General features: G+C 40.0%; 1 protein-coding gene across 1 annotated transcript; it reads left to right on the forward strand.

Moving 5' to 3' along the window:
* The first annotated feature begins 63 nt into the window (after positions 1–63).
* On the forward strand, positions 64–12,111 carry CNOT11 (CCR4-NOT transcription complex subunit 11). The gene is made up of 7 exons (XM_026103285.2): positions 64–661; positions 1,293–1,457; positions 5,757–5,909; positions 6,477–6,679; positions 7,781–7,983; positions 8,953–9,049; positions 11,771–12,111. The coding sequence occupies exons 1-7, from the start codon at positions 241–243 to the stop codon at positions 11,966–11,968; spliced, it is 1,440 nt and encodes a 479-aa protein (XP_025959070.2). The 5' UTR covers positions 64–240; the 3' UTR covers positions 11,969–12,111.
* The last annotated feature ends 2,449 nt before the right edge of the window (positions 12,112–14,560 follow it).

Genomic DNA, 14,560 nt, shown 5'->3' on the forward strand with positions numbered 1-14,560 from the left:
CGGGGACGGGCAGACGGCCACTCGCCGGCTTGCCTGCGGCGGCGGCCAATCGTGTGCGCGGGTGGCGCCCCGTGCCCCGCCGTCGCCCCCCGCCAAGCCGGAGCCGTCCGCCCGCCCCGTTGCGGCCTCGTGCTGCCTTACGGCAGCGCCGTAAAGCGGCGCGGGCGCGGCAGGGCGCGGCGTTGCGGCCGCGGGGCGCGGCGGGGCTGGCGGCCTGCGCGGGGCGCGGCGGCGGCGCGGATGCCCGGCGGCGGCGGCAGCCCGGCGCCCTGCACTCAGCTGGGAGCGGAGGAGCCCGGCGGCGGCGCGGCGGCGGCGGCGGCGGGCGGCAGGATGAGCCTGTCGCCGAAGGAGCTGTCGAGCCTGCTGAGCATCGTGTCGGAGGAGGCGGGCGGCAGCACCTTCGAGGGCCTCTCCAGCGCCTTCCACCACTACTTCGGCAAGGCCGAGCACTTCCGCCTCGGCTCCGTGCTCGTCCTGCTGCTGCAGCAGCCTGACCTGCTGCCCAGCCCCGCGCAGCGCCTCACCGCGCTCTACCTCCTCTGGGAGATGTACCGCACCGAGCCCCTCGCCGCCAACCCCTTCGCCGCCGTCTTCGCCCACCTGCTCAACCCCGCGCCCGAGCGCGGCGGCGACGAGGCGGAGCGAACGCCGCTCTCCGGTGCGTCCCCGGGACGGGGCCGGGCTGGGAGGAGAGGAGGGACACCGGGACGGGGCGGCAGGGGGCCGCCGCCGCGTTGTCCCGCGGTGCCAGATAGCCTGCTTAATTCGACCCTAAAACCGAGCTTTTGCAAAAGTGCGAAGGTAATAGGAGGCTCTTAACAGCTTCTTAGAAATGGTGGAGCAAACTTGAAATACGCAAAACCCTGACGTGAAACGCTTTCCCCCAGCAGTAGGTACAAGCGTGATAGTGATGGGTAAACCGGTTTCTAAAATTGTTTTGTATACTTACTGTATGAATTGTGACAAATGTCATGCTTAATAGCTCATTATTTATCTAAATTAGAAACCAGGTAAAGAAACCATTATAACTGACTTGGGTGTTGTGTGTCAAGAAGAAGGCTCTCTTTAAGAACCAGTAGGTATAATATTGTATTTTACATCACCTTGGGAGCTGAGTAGATACAGGTTTTGTACATACTCATTAAGACTTTTCAGTAGCACTGATGTCAGCATAAGTGATATAGTAGTTTATGTTCTATTTTTGTTTGCTTGCTTTACATGAAGAGTATTGAAAGTATTACTGTTGCAGCCTTAAAAGTTGAGGATTATTTTTCCTTGTGTCTTTGCAGGCTTTTTACCTCCCATAACTCCTCCAGAAAAATTCTTTCTTTCCCAACTGATGTTGGCCCCCCCTAGAGAACTCTTCAAGAAGACTCCTCGACAGATTGCTTCAATGGATGTAGGGAACATGGCTCAGTCAGTGGATATTAGCGGCCTTCAGCTAGCCTTAGCAGGTAAGGAAGAACTGCAGCGTGCCAGGGTTCAGTTAAGAATTGAAATGTTAATTGTAACTAGCCTGTGAGTTACTTGAGAAACACTAGTCTATCCTAAATATTAAAAGGGTTCATCAATGGTTTACAGTAATAGAAACTTTAACACAGATTGCATCTTTGTCCTACTTAAAAAGCAATTTCTTAAGCACAAAAGTCCTCACTACCTTAAAAATGAGAAAGTTTTACAAGTATAAAAAGATTTTCATCTAAATCATTTTTCTTTTGTTTTTTTTTTCTGTGAATATCCCTTTTCACTTTTTGCAGTAGTTCTAGTATGAAAGAATGTGGGATGACTGTCACATAGCAGTACTTACATACACTAACTTATGTATACATAGCACTGGCAGATTGGCTATTGCAAGTGCATCTCCAGTTTTATAAAATAGTCAGTTTTTTCAAGTGTTAGCTTGAGACTGGGAGCACAGTCTGCTTTTACTGGGTTAAAAAGAAAAGCAAAGTGATGCTTGTCCTTTCACAGGAGAAAGGAACATGATTGTACCTATCGTTTTGACTGAGTCATTTCTGGAGCTATTATGAAATAGAAAATATTGTTGAGGGCAAGAAGCCAGTTTGAACAGCAAAAATTGGTAGTTTTTTTTCCCCTGAGTATGTGCAAATGCACTTACTCACCTGAAAATTGATCCTCCTGGTTCTGTATCTGTATAATGTGGCTTACCTCTCTGACTTAGGCACTGACTAGGCTTTCTCAGTCCCACAGTTGTATCTTGATACCCTCATTTTCTGCAGGATCAGTCACTGATTTCTTGTGCTCTGTCATGCTGTCCCTTGTTTTCAGTGTATAAATCTTCTCTGGTGCCCTCCTCAGTCATGATGCCCAGACTGCAGGATCTTTTGAAAATGCAAATTGAATGCAGTAACCTACCTTCAGGGGGAGGGGGGAGAACTCTTCTGATTTTGTTTCTGTCAATTCTGTCTGTGCTTTTTAGAATATTTTTGTGAATTCAGATTTCACAAAATTCCAGGTAATTTGTGACTTTAGCTGCCCAATACATGGTGCTTTAAAGAAGCCTAGTGGGTTTTTGTTTGTTTTTGCTTATTTTTCCCTTTTGCACAGTGCTTGCTTTCTGAGGATTTTGTTCACATCAAAGGTATAACATGTAGAGTTGTCATAGTTGTATGGATGGGTACTCTAATCAATGCATTTTATTCTGCCCTTTTTTTAAAATACAAGACAATGATGTCTTTAAAAACAGTAGTGGTGCTTTGCAAACTGAAGCTCTGTAAGATGTGTGTGTATGTTTGTTTACTTAAGATAGTAAACAACATGCATAACTAGCCTTGTTATACAACTCTTGCAAGGACTCATAGCAATACTTCTGATACAACTTCATGCTGCCTTTCTCATACTTCTAGCTGTAGCTTCCGAGAATAAATGTTGTCTGCTTTCTATCCACTTTCTTGGAAGATTTTTTTTTTTTTTGCTCTTATTTTAACACTGTCATGCTTCTTAACTGTCTACTTGTAATGTTTCAGAAGCTCTGTAAATTTTTCAGAAGTCTTCAGTATGTTTCTCCTAATGATTCAAAACATGTTTACAGTGCATACTTACTTCTGTTATGATGCTTACATACAATGTTTGAGGTGCTGGATTTGCCCCATTTTTCTCCACATTTCCTGGAATATAAAAGTTGTAAGATTTGATGGCTCTGGAAAGTTTTTGCCCACAAAATGAATTCGGGGCTATTTTGAGGAGAATGATTTTGACCTGCTTTAGAATGTATCTGCAAAAGCAACTTAAGCCACTTAGATTCACTGAAGAGCATAATGTTTTCTATCCCAAACATTTTTTCATAAATGGAAGAAAAACACTTAGCTTGTCCTCTGGTACCAGAACTGAGGTATAACTTATGCATTCCTTAAGTTAAATGTGACAACCTTCCTTTTCAGCTGTAAGATGTGGGTTTTTTTGTTGCTTGTTTGTTCTGCTCTCTTCTCAAAGAGCAGAGTGTTGGCATACAGTGTCTTGGGAATTGATGCGAAAGCTTTGTTTGGTTTGTTCTTGGTTGTTCTTTGGTTTGTTTGTGTTGTTTTGAAAGGTTTTTTTCTCTTACTTTGGTCTGCAGAACGTTCATTCAAGCCGCTGTCTGTTTCTCTAACTTGCTTTCGTTGGCCTGGTGTGTACCCTATCAAAAATGTCACTTTCTAGTAGTTGGAGGGACATGTCTCCTGCGAAAGTGTTTTCAGCTGTTCTTCTGATAACCCTTACTTGTTTTAAGGGTGATGGACAAGTATTGAAAATTGATTTCTAATGCACTGTAGCACCTTTTCTTAAGAATTAAAGGAAGTCTCTTGTAATCTGAAGAAAGGAAAAAAAAGCAGCTCTGTAATGGAACCTTAGTGATTGTTTTCTGATTAGCTTTTCAAATCAAATACACTAGTTCAAGAGGCAGGGTACCTTCTTTTCTGTTAAATCAGTACCTTAACTATAATTGACTGCTTTCAGTTTTTGCTTCCACTTATCTGAAATTATTGATCTAGCCCTGATTCTTGGAGCAGTGAGGGTGGGCTGTTGAGCTTCACTGTATTTAACTAAGGCTTCATGCAGGCTCCAGAAATCAGTGAACTGAAGGATAGTAGCCTAAGCTTTTATATTTCTTATTAAGCATCATTGGTGATTTAAGATCATGGAGATCCAAACAAATCTGTGATTTACCATTACTGACTTGATAGAGATTTAAATTCTATACTATGAACTGCAAGATGGAGGGGAAAAAAACCCAAACCATCCAGTATCTTTTTTTTCTTTGCCCTCAGAGAACTTCATTTCTTAAAACATCCGTTCTATTCAGTGGCTAAATGAGAGTATTCACAAGCTGGAGTTTGCAACAGTTTATAAAGTAGAAGAAATATTTCATAAACCAGTTCGTTTGGACTTGGACTTCAAAATCACTCTTTTGAAAATAGCTAAAAATTATAATGCTTGTCTTTAACAGAAAAACATACCCTGCTGTGCTGTGTTTAGTGAGCATATATTCAAATGTTTGTATGATCTGAAATAATTGGGTAAAGCAGGACAGAGAGACATAAAAGAAATTAGCAACGCGTAGTGCTGTTTTGATGACCTCTCGTCACTCATAGGAAGTTCACTTTCAGTATCTCTCATGGTTTTGGCTTGTGGTACATAAAGTAGAGTCCTTATGCATGGGAGGTCATGAAGGATCACGTGATTGCCTAAAAGGGAGCAAGCACGCTTTACTTCAGATAGGGACAGGTCACAAAATCTGACAGCGCTATGCTGGTCACACAAAGAAACGGTGTTTATTTTTATGTGGAACTTTTTCAAGGGATTCTTTGGCCAAAAGGTAAACTGTGTGGGACCAACAATTTGGGGATTCAGCTTACCTAAGGTTTAGTCTGGTGTCTAGCGTTCTGTGAGAGAAAAGTGTATTTACACATGCAGTTGTATGCAGCAAGATTGGCAAAGCTTAAAACAGAGTGCCAAAGTCATAGAAAACATTGTCTCTTGGTACAGAGAATATATAAGGTCAGCCATTAAGTCTTGGGGGACAGAAGAGTAATAGATTGGGACAGAAACTAAACACCTAAAATCTAACAATGTAAGGATTGAGCCTGATTTTGTTTGTTTTTCCTGTCCAAAAACTGGCTTTTTTTTGTCTTTATGTACTAGACTTAATGTTATTTTTAGGCAAATTATGTTTTTTAATTTGGCCTTTGAAGGGACACTGTCAAGTTCTTTCAGGCCTGCTTTTACAGTGATGTAGAATCTTGTAACAACTCAATTCTGGCTTGTTCATGCAAGCAGTTGCCGTAGCTTTGACGGCAAATGCAGGAGTAGCTTATGCAATACCACTAAAATGTGCTGAATAAACCTGAATAGCTGAATAGTATGGCCCTTATCGTTGTAGAGTGTAAATGCTGTGAATGTATCCATGTAGGTTTTTCATTTCCCTGCTCTGAAAAGTGATCGCAAAATGCAAGGTGGTATGTGAACTTCTTCAACAGTGTCTGAAACTACTTTTAGTTCATTTTTAGAAGCCGATTAGATCAGTTAACCTACCTTTCTTAAAGCCAAGACTACACTTCAGAATCATTTGTGTTTCTGCTTTATCCTTGCTGGCACCCTGAGAATTAGCTGACTGATGTGGTACTAAATTTCATATTGTTATCTGTTTTTAAGCTAGTTCTTTTCTAAAGCTGATTGTTTCTTGCTACTTTTAGTATTCCAGACACCTCTGTTTCGATTTTATGCTTTAATATTATGGACTGACCTTCTTTCAGAACGTCAATCCGAGTTGCCAACGCAGAGCAAGGCCAGCTTCCCCAGCATTCTCAGCGATCCTGACCCAGATTCTTCCAACTCTGGTTTTGACAGCTCTGTTGCCTCCCAGATCACTGAAGCCTTAGTGAGTGGACCAAAACCTCCTATAGAAAGTATGTGCTTTTTCACATCTTTGTTTCTGTAACTCCTGACATGCTGTGTTATTGTACTTGTCCAAATCAAACATAATGTAATCCAAAAGTACTTTGAAGGTATGAAATGTGAACGGAGATGAATGAAACAGTGCAAAATTCTGTCAGAATTCAAATTTCACAGATTTCACAGTTCCCATTTCCGGACTTTTCAAAATCTGGAGTCTTCAAACTGTTAACTTGCATCATCTGCTGGTTAAAACATTGGGCCCTTGAGATCTTAGTCCTCTACACTAAGATCTGCATTGACTGTAACACCTCAAAGAACAAGTTACTGTGGAAGGGGAAATGGCCATGCCTCTGTGGTGCAAGCAGTAACTTACTGAGCTGGATCACAGAGAAACTACTGGCTGGATGTACCAGCATCAAGAAGAATCAAGAATAAACATTTATCTGGGAATAGGAATTGTAATGTTGTTTTTGCTACTATAATAACCTAAAGAAATGGGTGTGGGGGGGACTATTTATTTACTTATTTTTATTGAAATACATGAAGTTAAAAACCATTTCATATTGTTGCCTTTTCAGGTCACTTTCGACCAGAGTTCATTCGACCACCGCCTCCGCTCCATATATGTGAGGATGAATTGGCATGGTTAAATCCAATAGAACCTGATCACACAATTCAATGGGATAAGTCAATGTGTGTTAAAAACAGCACTGGAGTAGAGATAAAACGAATCATGGCAAAAGCTTTCAAAAGTCCCTTGACTTCCCCACAGCAAACACAGGTAAGTATGATGCTTTTGCAGTCTTCTGTTTAAGTTGATTTTTCTAAGAAGCTATTTATTCATGTATTTTAGAAAACTTGGGTCATTTTAACTGAATTCAGATCTATCTTCTGATTCAGGAAACTCCAAATACTTTGAATTGTCAAAACCCAAAAGTTTTGACTTGGCTTTGTATGGATAAGGAAAAAATCTTTATACTTCATAGCATTGGCTGGACATGGTTAAAGCTAATCAGTAAGTGGCACCAGTATTTCTCTGCTTGGAAAATCTTCTCATAGCAAAGTTGTTTGTGCTTCCGTGGAAGCTTTTGATAAGAAATTAGTTCAGAAATGCCATCACCTAATCTTTGGTAATATTGCCTCTGAATTCTTTGGGCTTTTTGTGGTATTCATTATGCTAGAACTGTGAAGTCTCCATCATTTGTACAAAACTTTCTGACAACAGAGAACTTAAAACTGAAGTTTTTTCCTGCTAAATAGGAAACTAAAGAAGGATGAACCTTGTAATGCCTTTTTTTTTTTCCCCTCTCCTCCTTGCTCTCCACTGACGAAAGACTATTAAATGCCTTTTAAAGGCACAGGTGTCCTTACATAGAAATATTAAAGATACATCTACAGTGACTTTTAACAGGGGTGTCTAAATCTAAATGATCCTTCTCCTGTAACTTAAGTGTATTATAGCTGTTATTTCAAGCGGCAATATGAATAGTTGAGAAAAAGTCAACTGTTTGATGGTACACCTTATCTCTAAGTGGTCTAACTTGCTCAGGTGGCCTTTGACTTTTTTTCTACAGTAAATGGAGTGAGATGGGTGATCAGTGACTTGTGTTTTAGGGTATAATCAATTGCCATCTCCATGGAATAGAGTTACTCTAGATTAATAGCTTAAAGTAGATACCTTACTCCTGGATTGTTAAATTTGGCTGTGATGAATATGAATCTTGTTGATTGTGAAGTGCAACAGTTCTTCATAGTTCTGGTATTTCTTTTCAAGGCAATGGATATTAAGAAATAAACCATAATGAAGTCCAGGCTGTGTTTTAGGTCAGCAGCTTGTTTGCGGTTGATTACTGTAACTTAAGAGTCTCTTCTTTCTCTGTAGCTCCTTGGAGAACTGGAAAAGGACCCCAAACTTGTTTATCATATTGGTCTCACTCCTGCCAAGTTGCCTGACCTTGTTGAAAACAATCCTTTAGTAGCTATAGAAATGTTGCTTAAACTGATGCAGTCAAGTCAGATAACAGAGTATTTTTCTGTCTTGGTCAACATGGACATGTCTTTACATTCGATGGAAGTGGTAAATCGGTAAGTAGTAGCTCCAATCTAAGAAAGTTTTCTTAAGTATGTAAAATGTGATTGTGACACTGGCCACGGGGCTATATTTGGATTCATTTCAAAGACTGTCAAAAGTAACAGAAATTGAAAAAATGACTAGTCATATTACAGTGAAGGAAAAGGGAGAGTATCAGGCAATCATTTCCTTTTCAATTTCTCTATGCTGTTTGTGATTTTTTTTTTTTTTAATCCTCTTTTATACTAAGACTAAAACATAGTGTCTTCAGATACAGCCTGTAGAGGAGGACAGTGTCCTGGATTTGTAGATTTCTGCACCTATTGGACTACCTAAGTATGTTTCTCTTGTAAAGCCTTTATTTGCTTTGCATGCAGTTTCTTATTGGTGGTGCCTGTAGTTCAAACAAACAAAAAACTCTTCTTCTGGGCTAGGTTAATTTTGTAAAGTTAGCTGTAGGTTGATGATTGAAATCTGGATCTGAAAGAATTAAGGAAACTTTTGAAGCAACAAAAAAGTTATTCTGGTTGTATACTTCAGGAGGGAGCTCAGCATCTAGATTCAGTACTTGAAACTCAAATATGAAAATGCAAAATTGTATTGCAGTACTTACTGCAGTAGAATCTTGCTCAATCAAACAAGTGGTATTCAGACAATTCCTCTTAAATTTGAAATGAGTATCACTGACTCCTTTATGTAATATACAGCAAGTGTTTGTGGAGTAAAGATCAGGGGTGTGTTAGATACACTAGAAACCAAATCCAGCTTAGCTTCTGTACTGTGCCTAATCTCAAAAAATGAGTTTTGGACTCTTACTGGAAAAAGTAAAATGTTCATAAACATGTCTGTGGAAGCTGTGAGAAATCAGTTCTATATGACATGTTCCAGGAATTAATATTACAGGTCTGTAATTCATCCGATTTGTAACGGAATAACTAAGATTTCTGGCTTCATAAATCATTGGATATCTTTAATTTGAACAGGCTTACTACTGCAGTTGATCTCCCTCCTGAGTTTATTCATCTTTACATCTCTAACTGTATCTCCACCTGTGAACAGATTAAAGACAAATATATGCAGGTGAGTACTTCATAGTAAATTAGTTAGGAAAAAGGGTCCCATCTCTTGCTCTGTGTAGTATGTGCTGAGATTTTTATAAGGCTGATACCGTTAAATTATTCTGCTTTACTGCTTCTTTATTTCAAAGGCTAATCTTTTTCGTAATGAAGTACACAGTTCTTCATAGTGTTTATGACACATCTTGTATGTTTCTTCACCTTTTTTACAAGACTTCACAGGTAATTACTGCTCTTTTTTCCTGTAAGCATCATATACTTCTCCCTCGCAAAACTGTGATTTTGTGTGACTCAGATCCTTACATGCAAGGACTTATCTGTCACTCAGGATGCCTTTTCTTCACCCCCTCTCCCCCCCACATTGTTTGCCTTTTTGCTTATTTTCAAGCTTCCAGTTCCTTTTCTGTCAAAGTGTGCCCACTGCTTCTGGACCTCTGAAACTGTTATAAAACTCATGTGGAATTTTTCCCCTTCAATCATGCATATTACTGACCCACAACAGCTTGCAGAACTCCTCAAAGACCTAAAACCCATTCTCTCCTGCTGTCCTAATACCATACCCACTGCTTCCCAAGCCTGTCTGTCTTCCTTAATACCAGCATGTAAGTTGTGCCTACTTCAAGGATCTTTATCCACCTGATGAGACTTCCAAGCTTTGGCACAAAGTCCTCTACATACTGTGTGAGGTACTTCCATCTTAAACTGCTGTTTCACCAAGTGCCCCGTATTCCAGGATTTGGTGAAAAACAATTCCATGTGAGTTTACCCTAGGCTTTGTAAACCTTGACCTTGACCAGTTCCTCCCCAGGCTTTCTCCTTGACATACTGAAGGATTACAGCCTCTTTAGCCTCTTGTGAGGCAGATGTTCCTTTCCCTTAAGATTTTTCTGTTGTCCTTCTCTAACTCTACTTTAGCTGCAGAGACTAAATTTGCACACAGTACTGGAGATAGGGGTGCAGTGTGGTTTTACACAGCAGTAAAATGCCCTCTGTCTTGCTCTCGGTGCTGTTCCTGATGATGACTATGATGACTTTTTTGGTGGCTCCTGCACATTTGAGCTGATGCGACTCTGCCAGATAGGCATGGGTGGCTTAGTCTGTGACTTACTGAATAGTTGTGCCAATTTGTTTGGTATCAGAATAGGAAAAAACTAGAGCTGGGCTGCAGCTGGTATATGCCCACACAGTGGGACCCTGTGCTCAAGGGGCTGCTGTAGAAAGCAGACTCCAGAGAGCACATAATAGCTGTGGTTCAGGCACACTGAGGATGAAAGAGAAGAGGGTCAGGGAGCATAGCAATAGCCAAGTAGCATTTGAGTTGTGCACAGCAAGACTTGTGAGCTGCAACTTGCCCATTCCTAAACTATGATGGCAAAACACCGAGAACAAACCAAAAGCTCTCACATTTGTCAATGCTACATATGAGGTCTCACAGCAACTGGAACACAAGATGTTTTGTTTAAGAAGCCCTGTACGAAAAACACTTCTATTAGAAGTTAAACAGCCGTGATCCTTAGAGATTGGGAGTCAGCCAGCATCTTGCATTTGTACTTTTGTTCTGAGTTTCATACTCCAATTATTAGTCTTCTGATTAATTCTTGTGTTGGAAAGAAAACCTGTGATGCCTTTTTGACTGCAGTGAAGGAAGTAACTTGCTCAGTTTTTACATTCTCTTAGCATAGGTAGCAAATTTTGCAGTTGTAAACTCAGTTCTTGTAAAAATAGTTGGTGACTTGTCTCCAGTTTTCAGTGTAAAATAATGTAAAATACTTTGAACTTTTCTATTAAGTCTAATCAATTCAGTCTGATAGACATTGTTCATGTATATGGCTGCCTTTTAGAGAAAGATTTGGGTTCAACTCTTTCACAATGCAAAGCATGAAACTATTTTATTGATAGTTATAGCAAGAGAAAAATGCACCCCATATAGGCATATAGCTAGTGACTGAATCTATGTATGGCAGACTGTAGGTGCCAGTTCCTAGGTCTTGAATTTGCAACTCCTAGTATGCTCAGCAAGGTGTTAGCTAAGCAGCCCTTAGGAAAGAGGAACTTTTCTGAAATCCCATCTTTTCATAGGACCAGGCAGGGAATTACAGCTCATAGCATGAGCTCTGAGGTATGTCCTTGAATTAGGTGTCTCTGGTACTGTCTTTCCTTCTAAGATACAGCAAGAGGGTAGTAATATTTGCTGATAGAGCACTTTTCCAGGAAGCAAGTTGGGGATGGATTCAGCAGCTATCATCTCCCAGCTGGAGTGCCTTAAATGCTTGATGACCGGGGAGTTCTGAGATGTGAAGCTTGTTCTTTTTCTGTGTGTTACTTAATCTTTTTTTCTATAAATATTAGAAGGGTGCTCTTAGTGATAACAGTGTCTTGGGATATGATCCCTTCTCCCAGGACTTCATTCAGTGATTACCTAATAAATTAAGAACAGTGTATTTGTAGATCTGGTATGTCATTTATGCATGAGATTAATTTTAAGAGAAAGCTCCTGTATCCAGAAGTGCAGTATTATAAGGCAGAGGATTGTATTTTTAAATAGAGTAGCAGTAGTATGGGAGGTAGAAGAGTAGGGGCAACATATAAAAATCTTGAAAAGATGATTACTGATATAGCTAAGTACTCCTGAAATAAGTCTTCTTGACTGGGGGCCAACAGTCCTTTAACTGAATTGCTTGCAAGCACTTATTTGGATGATGAAACTGCATCTTTTCTGTTTCAGAACCGCCTGGTACGCCTTGTTTGTGTCTTTCTCCAGTCTTTAATCAGAAACAAAATTATTAATGTACAGGACTTGTTTATAGAAGTGCAAGCATTCTGTATTGAATTCAGTCGGATACGAGAAGCAGCTGGCCTTTTCAGATTGCTGAAGACACTAGATACTGGGGAGAATCCATCAGAGACAAAAGCTTCAAAATAAAACCATTTTGTCATTGGAAAGAAAAATCAACATTCTATACCAACTTATTGTACATTTTAAGCTTAAATCATGAGATTAAATGATTTAATATACTATAAATAGCATTTTATGCATTTAAACAATAAATATTGCTTTTTCTGATACACATGCTTGAGCTGATGAAATGTGTTAGACCTTATACATGCTATGTATATGACATGCAGCATTTAACCTCTAGTTACAATGTACTTAGCAGGCTCTGTTCCCAGAGAGAGATGTAAATATTAACCTGGTCTTTTCACTGTCTTTGTGTCCAAAACAGTTCATGAATAGCTTAAGTCAACTTCTGTCAAGACAAGTAACTTCAGTCCATGTTAGCCCTTTCTCTACCCTCCCTCTAGGAACCCTTTTAAAAGCTGAATGCAACTTTTAATGATGCATGCTGTTTTCAGGGAGTAAGGGAAATCTGATGTCTGGAATAAACTAAGGCCTCATCTTTAATATTAATAACAGAAATAAATGTTGAGCTCCATATGCTCAGAGCAGTACACTTTCTCTTCATGATCACTAAATTGCAAAATACAGCAGTAGCTGGTATGTGTCATGCATGCAAGAATGTTCCACTGAAGAGAACCTGTGCCCTTTCTTCCATAAAAGAAAAATCCAGGAACATGTTCACACTTTGAAACTTGCACAGGCAGTTGCTTTGTGGCTACCAAAATTAAAATAGCCTCTTTTTGCTAAAGCATGTAGCCTTCATATGTCAGAAGGCAGGTGCTGAGGAAACATGGAAAAAATATTATTTCAGGTTGATAATAGAATGATTGCTGTTGTTTAATTTAAAAGCAAAATAACAACTTGAAAAGCTAGTTCTGTTTAATAGTGTAAGTTTGCACCTGCTTCTCAAATTTTCATGAAGTGCAAGATCAAGATTTACTTAAATTACTTGGAAAGATAAAGCCCAAAGAAAGTGGCTAAATTGCCAATTGAAAATCTTAGTCTCTCACCTTACCAGGAGATTATGCTGAATAAAAAGTCCTGTGAGAAGTGTTGCCCAGGGATTAGGTTTAGACTTAATACATCTTAATGGGGGAAAGCTGTGTAAGTTTAGTAAAGTAGCATTTATTTAAGCTCTGCTTCAACTCTAGAAATTCTTTCTTAAACTAGACAAGTTTGCTATAAATCACCATTAACAATCAATACAGCTCTAAGTTTGTAACCTACTGCTTCACACCTACTGAAGTCATTAAAGCTCAGCATTTGACTGCTGTAATAGGATTTATCTTCTCTCTACTAGTTGTTAAAGAATATTGAGCTGAAACTGTGTAGAGGTAGCTGCATAGCACAACTTATATAAAACTTGCTTAGCATGAGTAGCTAAATTTGTTGAAGCCTTAGGCTGCACTTAGATAAAATAATGAACTTTTACCTAGTTCAGTAAGAAAAGGGCCTGAGAGCTGGTTCAAGCTGGAATGATAAGGGAGTTGCAAGCAGTTTGCATTCCTGTGCTTTGTGCTCCAGGAGGGAGGATGTCAAGGCTTTGAAATAAGGCCTACTTGGGCACCAGGACCCTGGGAAACAAAGCCTCCTCTCACTGCTGAAAGTGTTAATTAGGGGGTCTGGACTATCTTGGGGTCTGGATTATATCCCCGTCGTCAGGACCTTGGGAGATAACACCTATTGTCACTGCTGCAGCAGTGCTAATTGCTGGAACAACACCTCTTTGTCAGAGCCTTGAGACACAAGGGCAGGACCCGAGGAATCAAGACACATCTGTCAACAGAAACCGCAACAGTAAACAGCCTACCTAGGGACAGTGATGAGACTCAATAAGGAGCAGGAGACCCCAGACCAAAACAGAGCTTAGAGTGGAAGGTATAATTGCCCAGGGATTTCCTTGTTCGGGGTACCTCTTCAGAGGCACCCAGCTCAAGCTGTAATTACGGCACACACTTCATTAAAATTTAATTATTTAATTTGCTTTGATTTAGCTCTGAACTTTTCCGTGGGAACACAGGGTCAGGCCCTGTTATGGTGGCCGACAAACTTAATTTCCATAACACTGGTATCTCTCTTCAGACAGTGGTTAAAAAAAAAAAAGTCCTTTATGGAACATTTAAGCTTCTGTTTGGAACTTACTATTACAGCTTTAAACAAAATAGTAATCAGTTTTTTGATGGAGTCTATTCTAAGTTGCTCCATAAGTTTGAGTGAATTTACATTATGACTTTAAAAGAATTTCTGTAAGCATTTAACCCTTAAGAAAAGTAGGTTGCTTAAAAGCTGCAGAAGGCTACTATGCTACAGCAAAAGCCTAGTAGTTCTGGCTCTTCACACCACTTGCTTGAATTATGTTAACCTTCATAAATCCCCTATCCATGGATTAGTCCTGTAATTATAAAATTATCAGTGATCAGTCATTAGAACAGTCTTATGATTTAGCAACGGAACTTCTGCAATGTAGCCCTATACTCAGGAACTTGGCAGAACATCCCATTCATTTTATACTTTTGTGGGTTGATGAAAACATTTTAACTTGGTACTGAATTTGCTACTATCTTCTGCCAATGTTTCTTGTTAGGAGTGAACGTGATCCTAGGTATAGGTTACACA

This window comes from Dromaius novaehollandiae, chromosome 1 (genome assembly GCF_036370855.1).
Source record: "Dromaius novaehollandiae isolate bDroNov1 chromosome 1, bDroNov1.hap1, whole genome shotgun sequence".
In the NCBI taxonomy this organism is placed as follows: Eukaryota; Metazoa; Chordata; class Aves; order Casuariiformes; family Dromaiidae; genus Dromaius; species Dromaius novaehollandiae.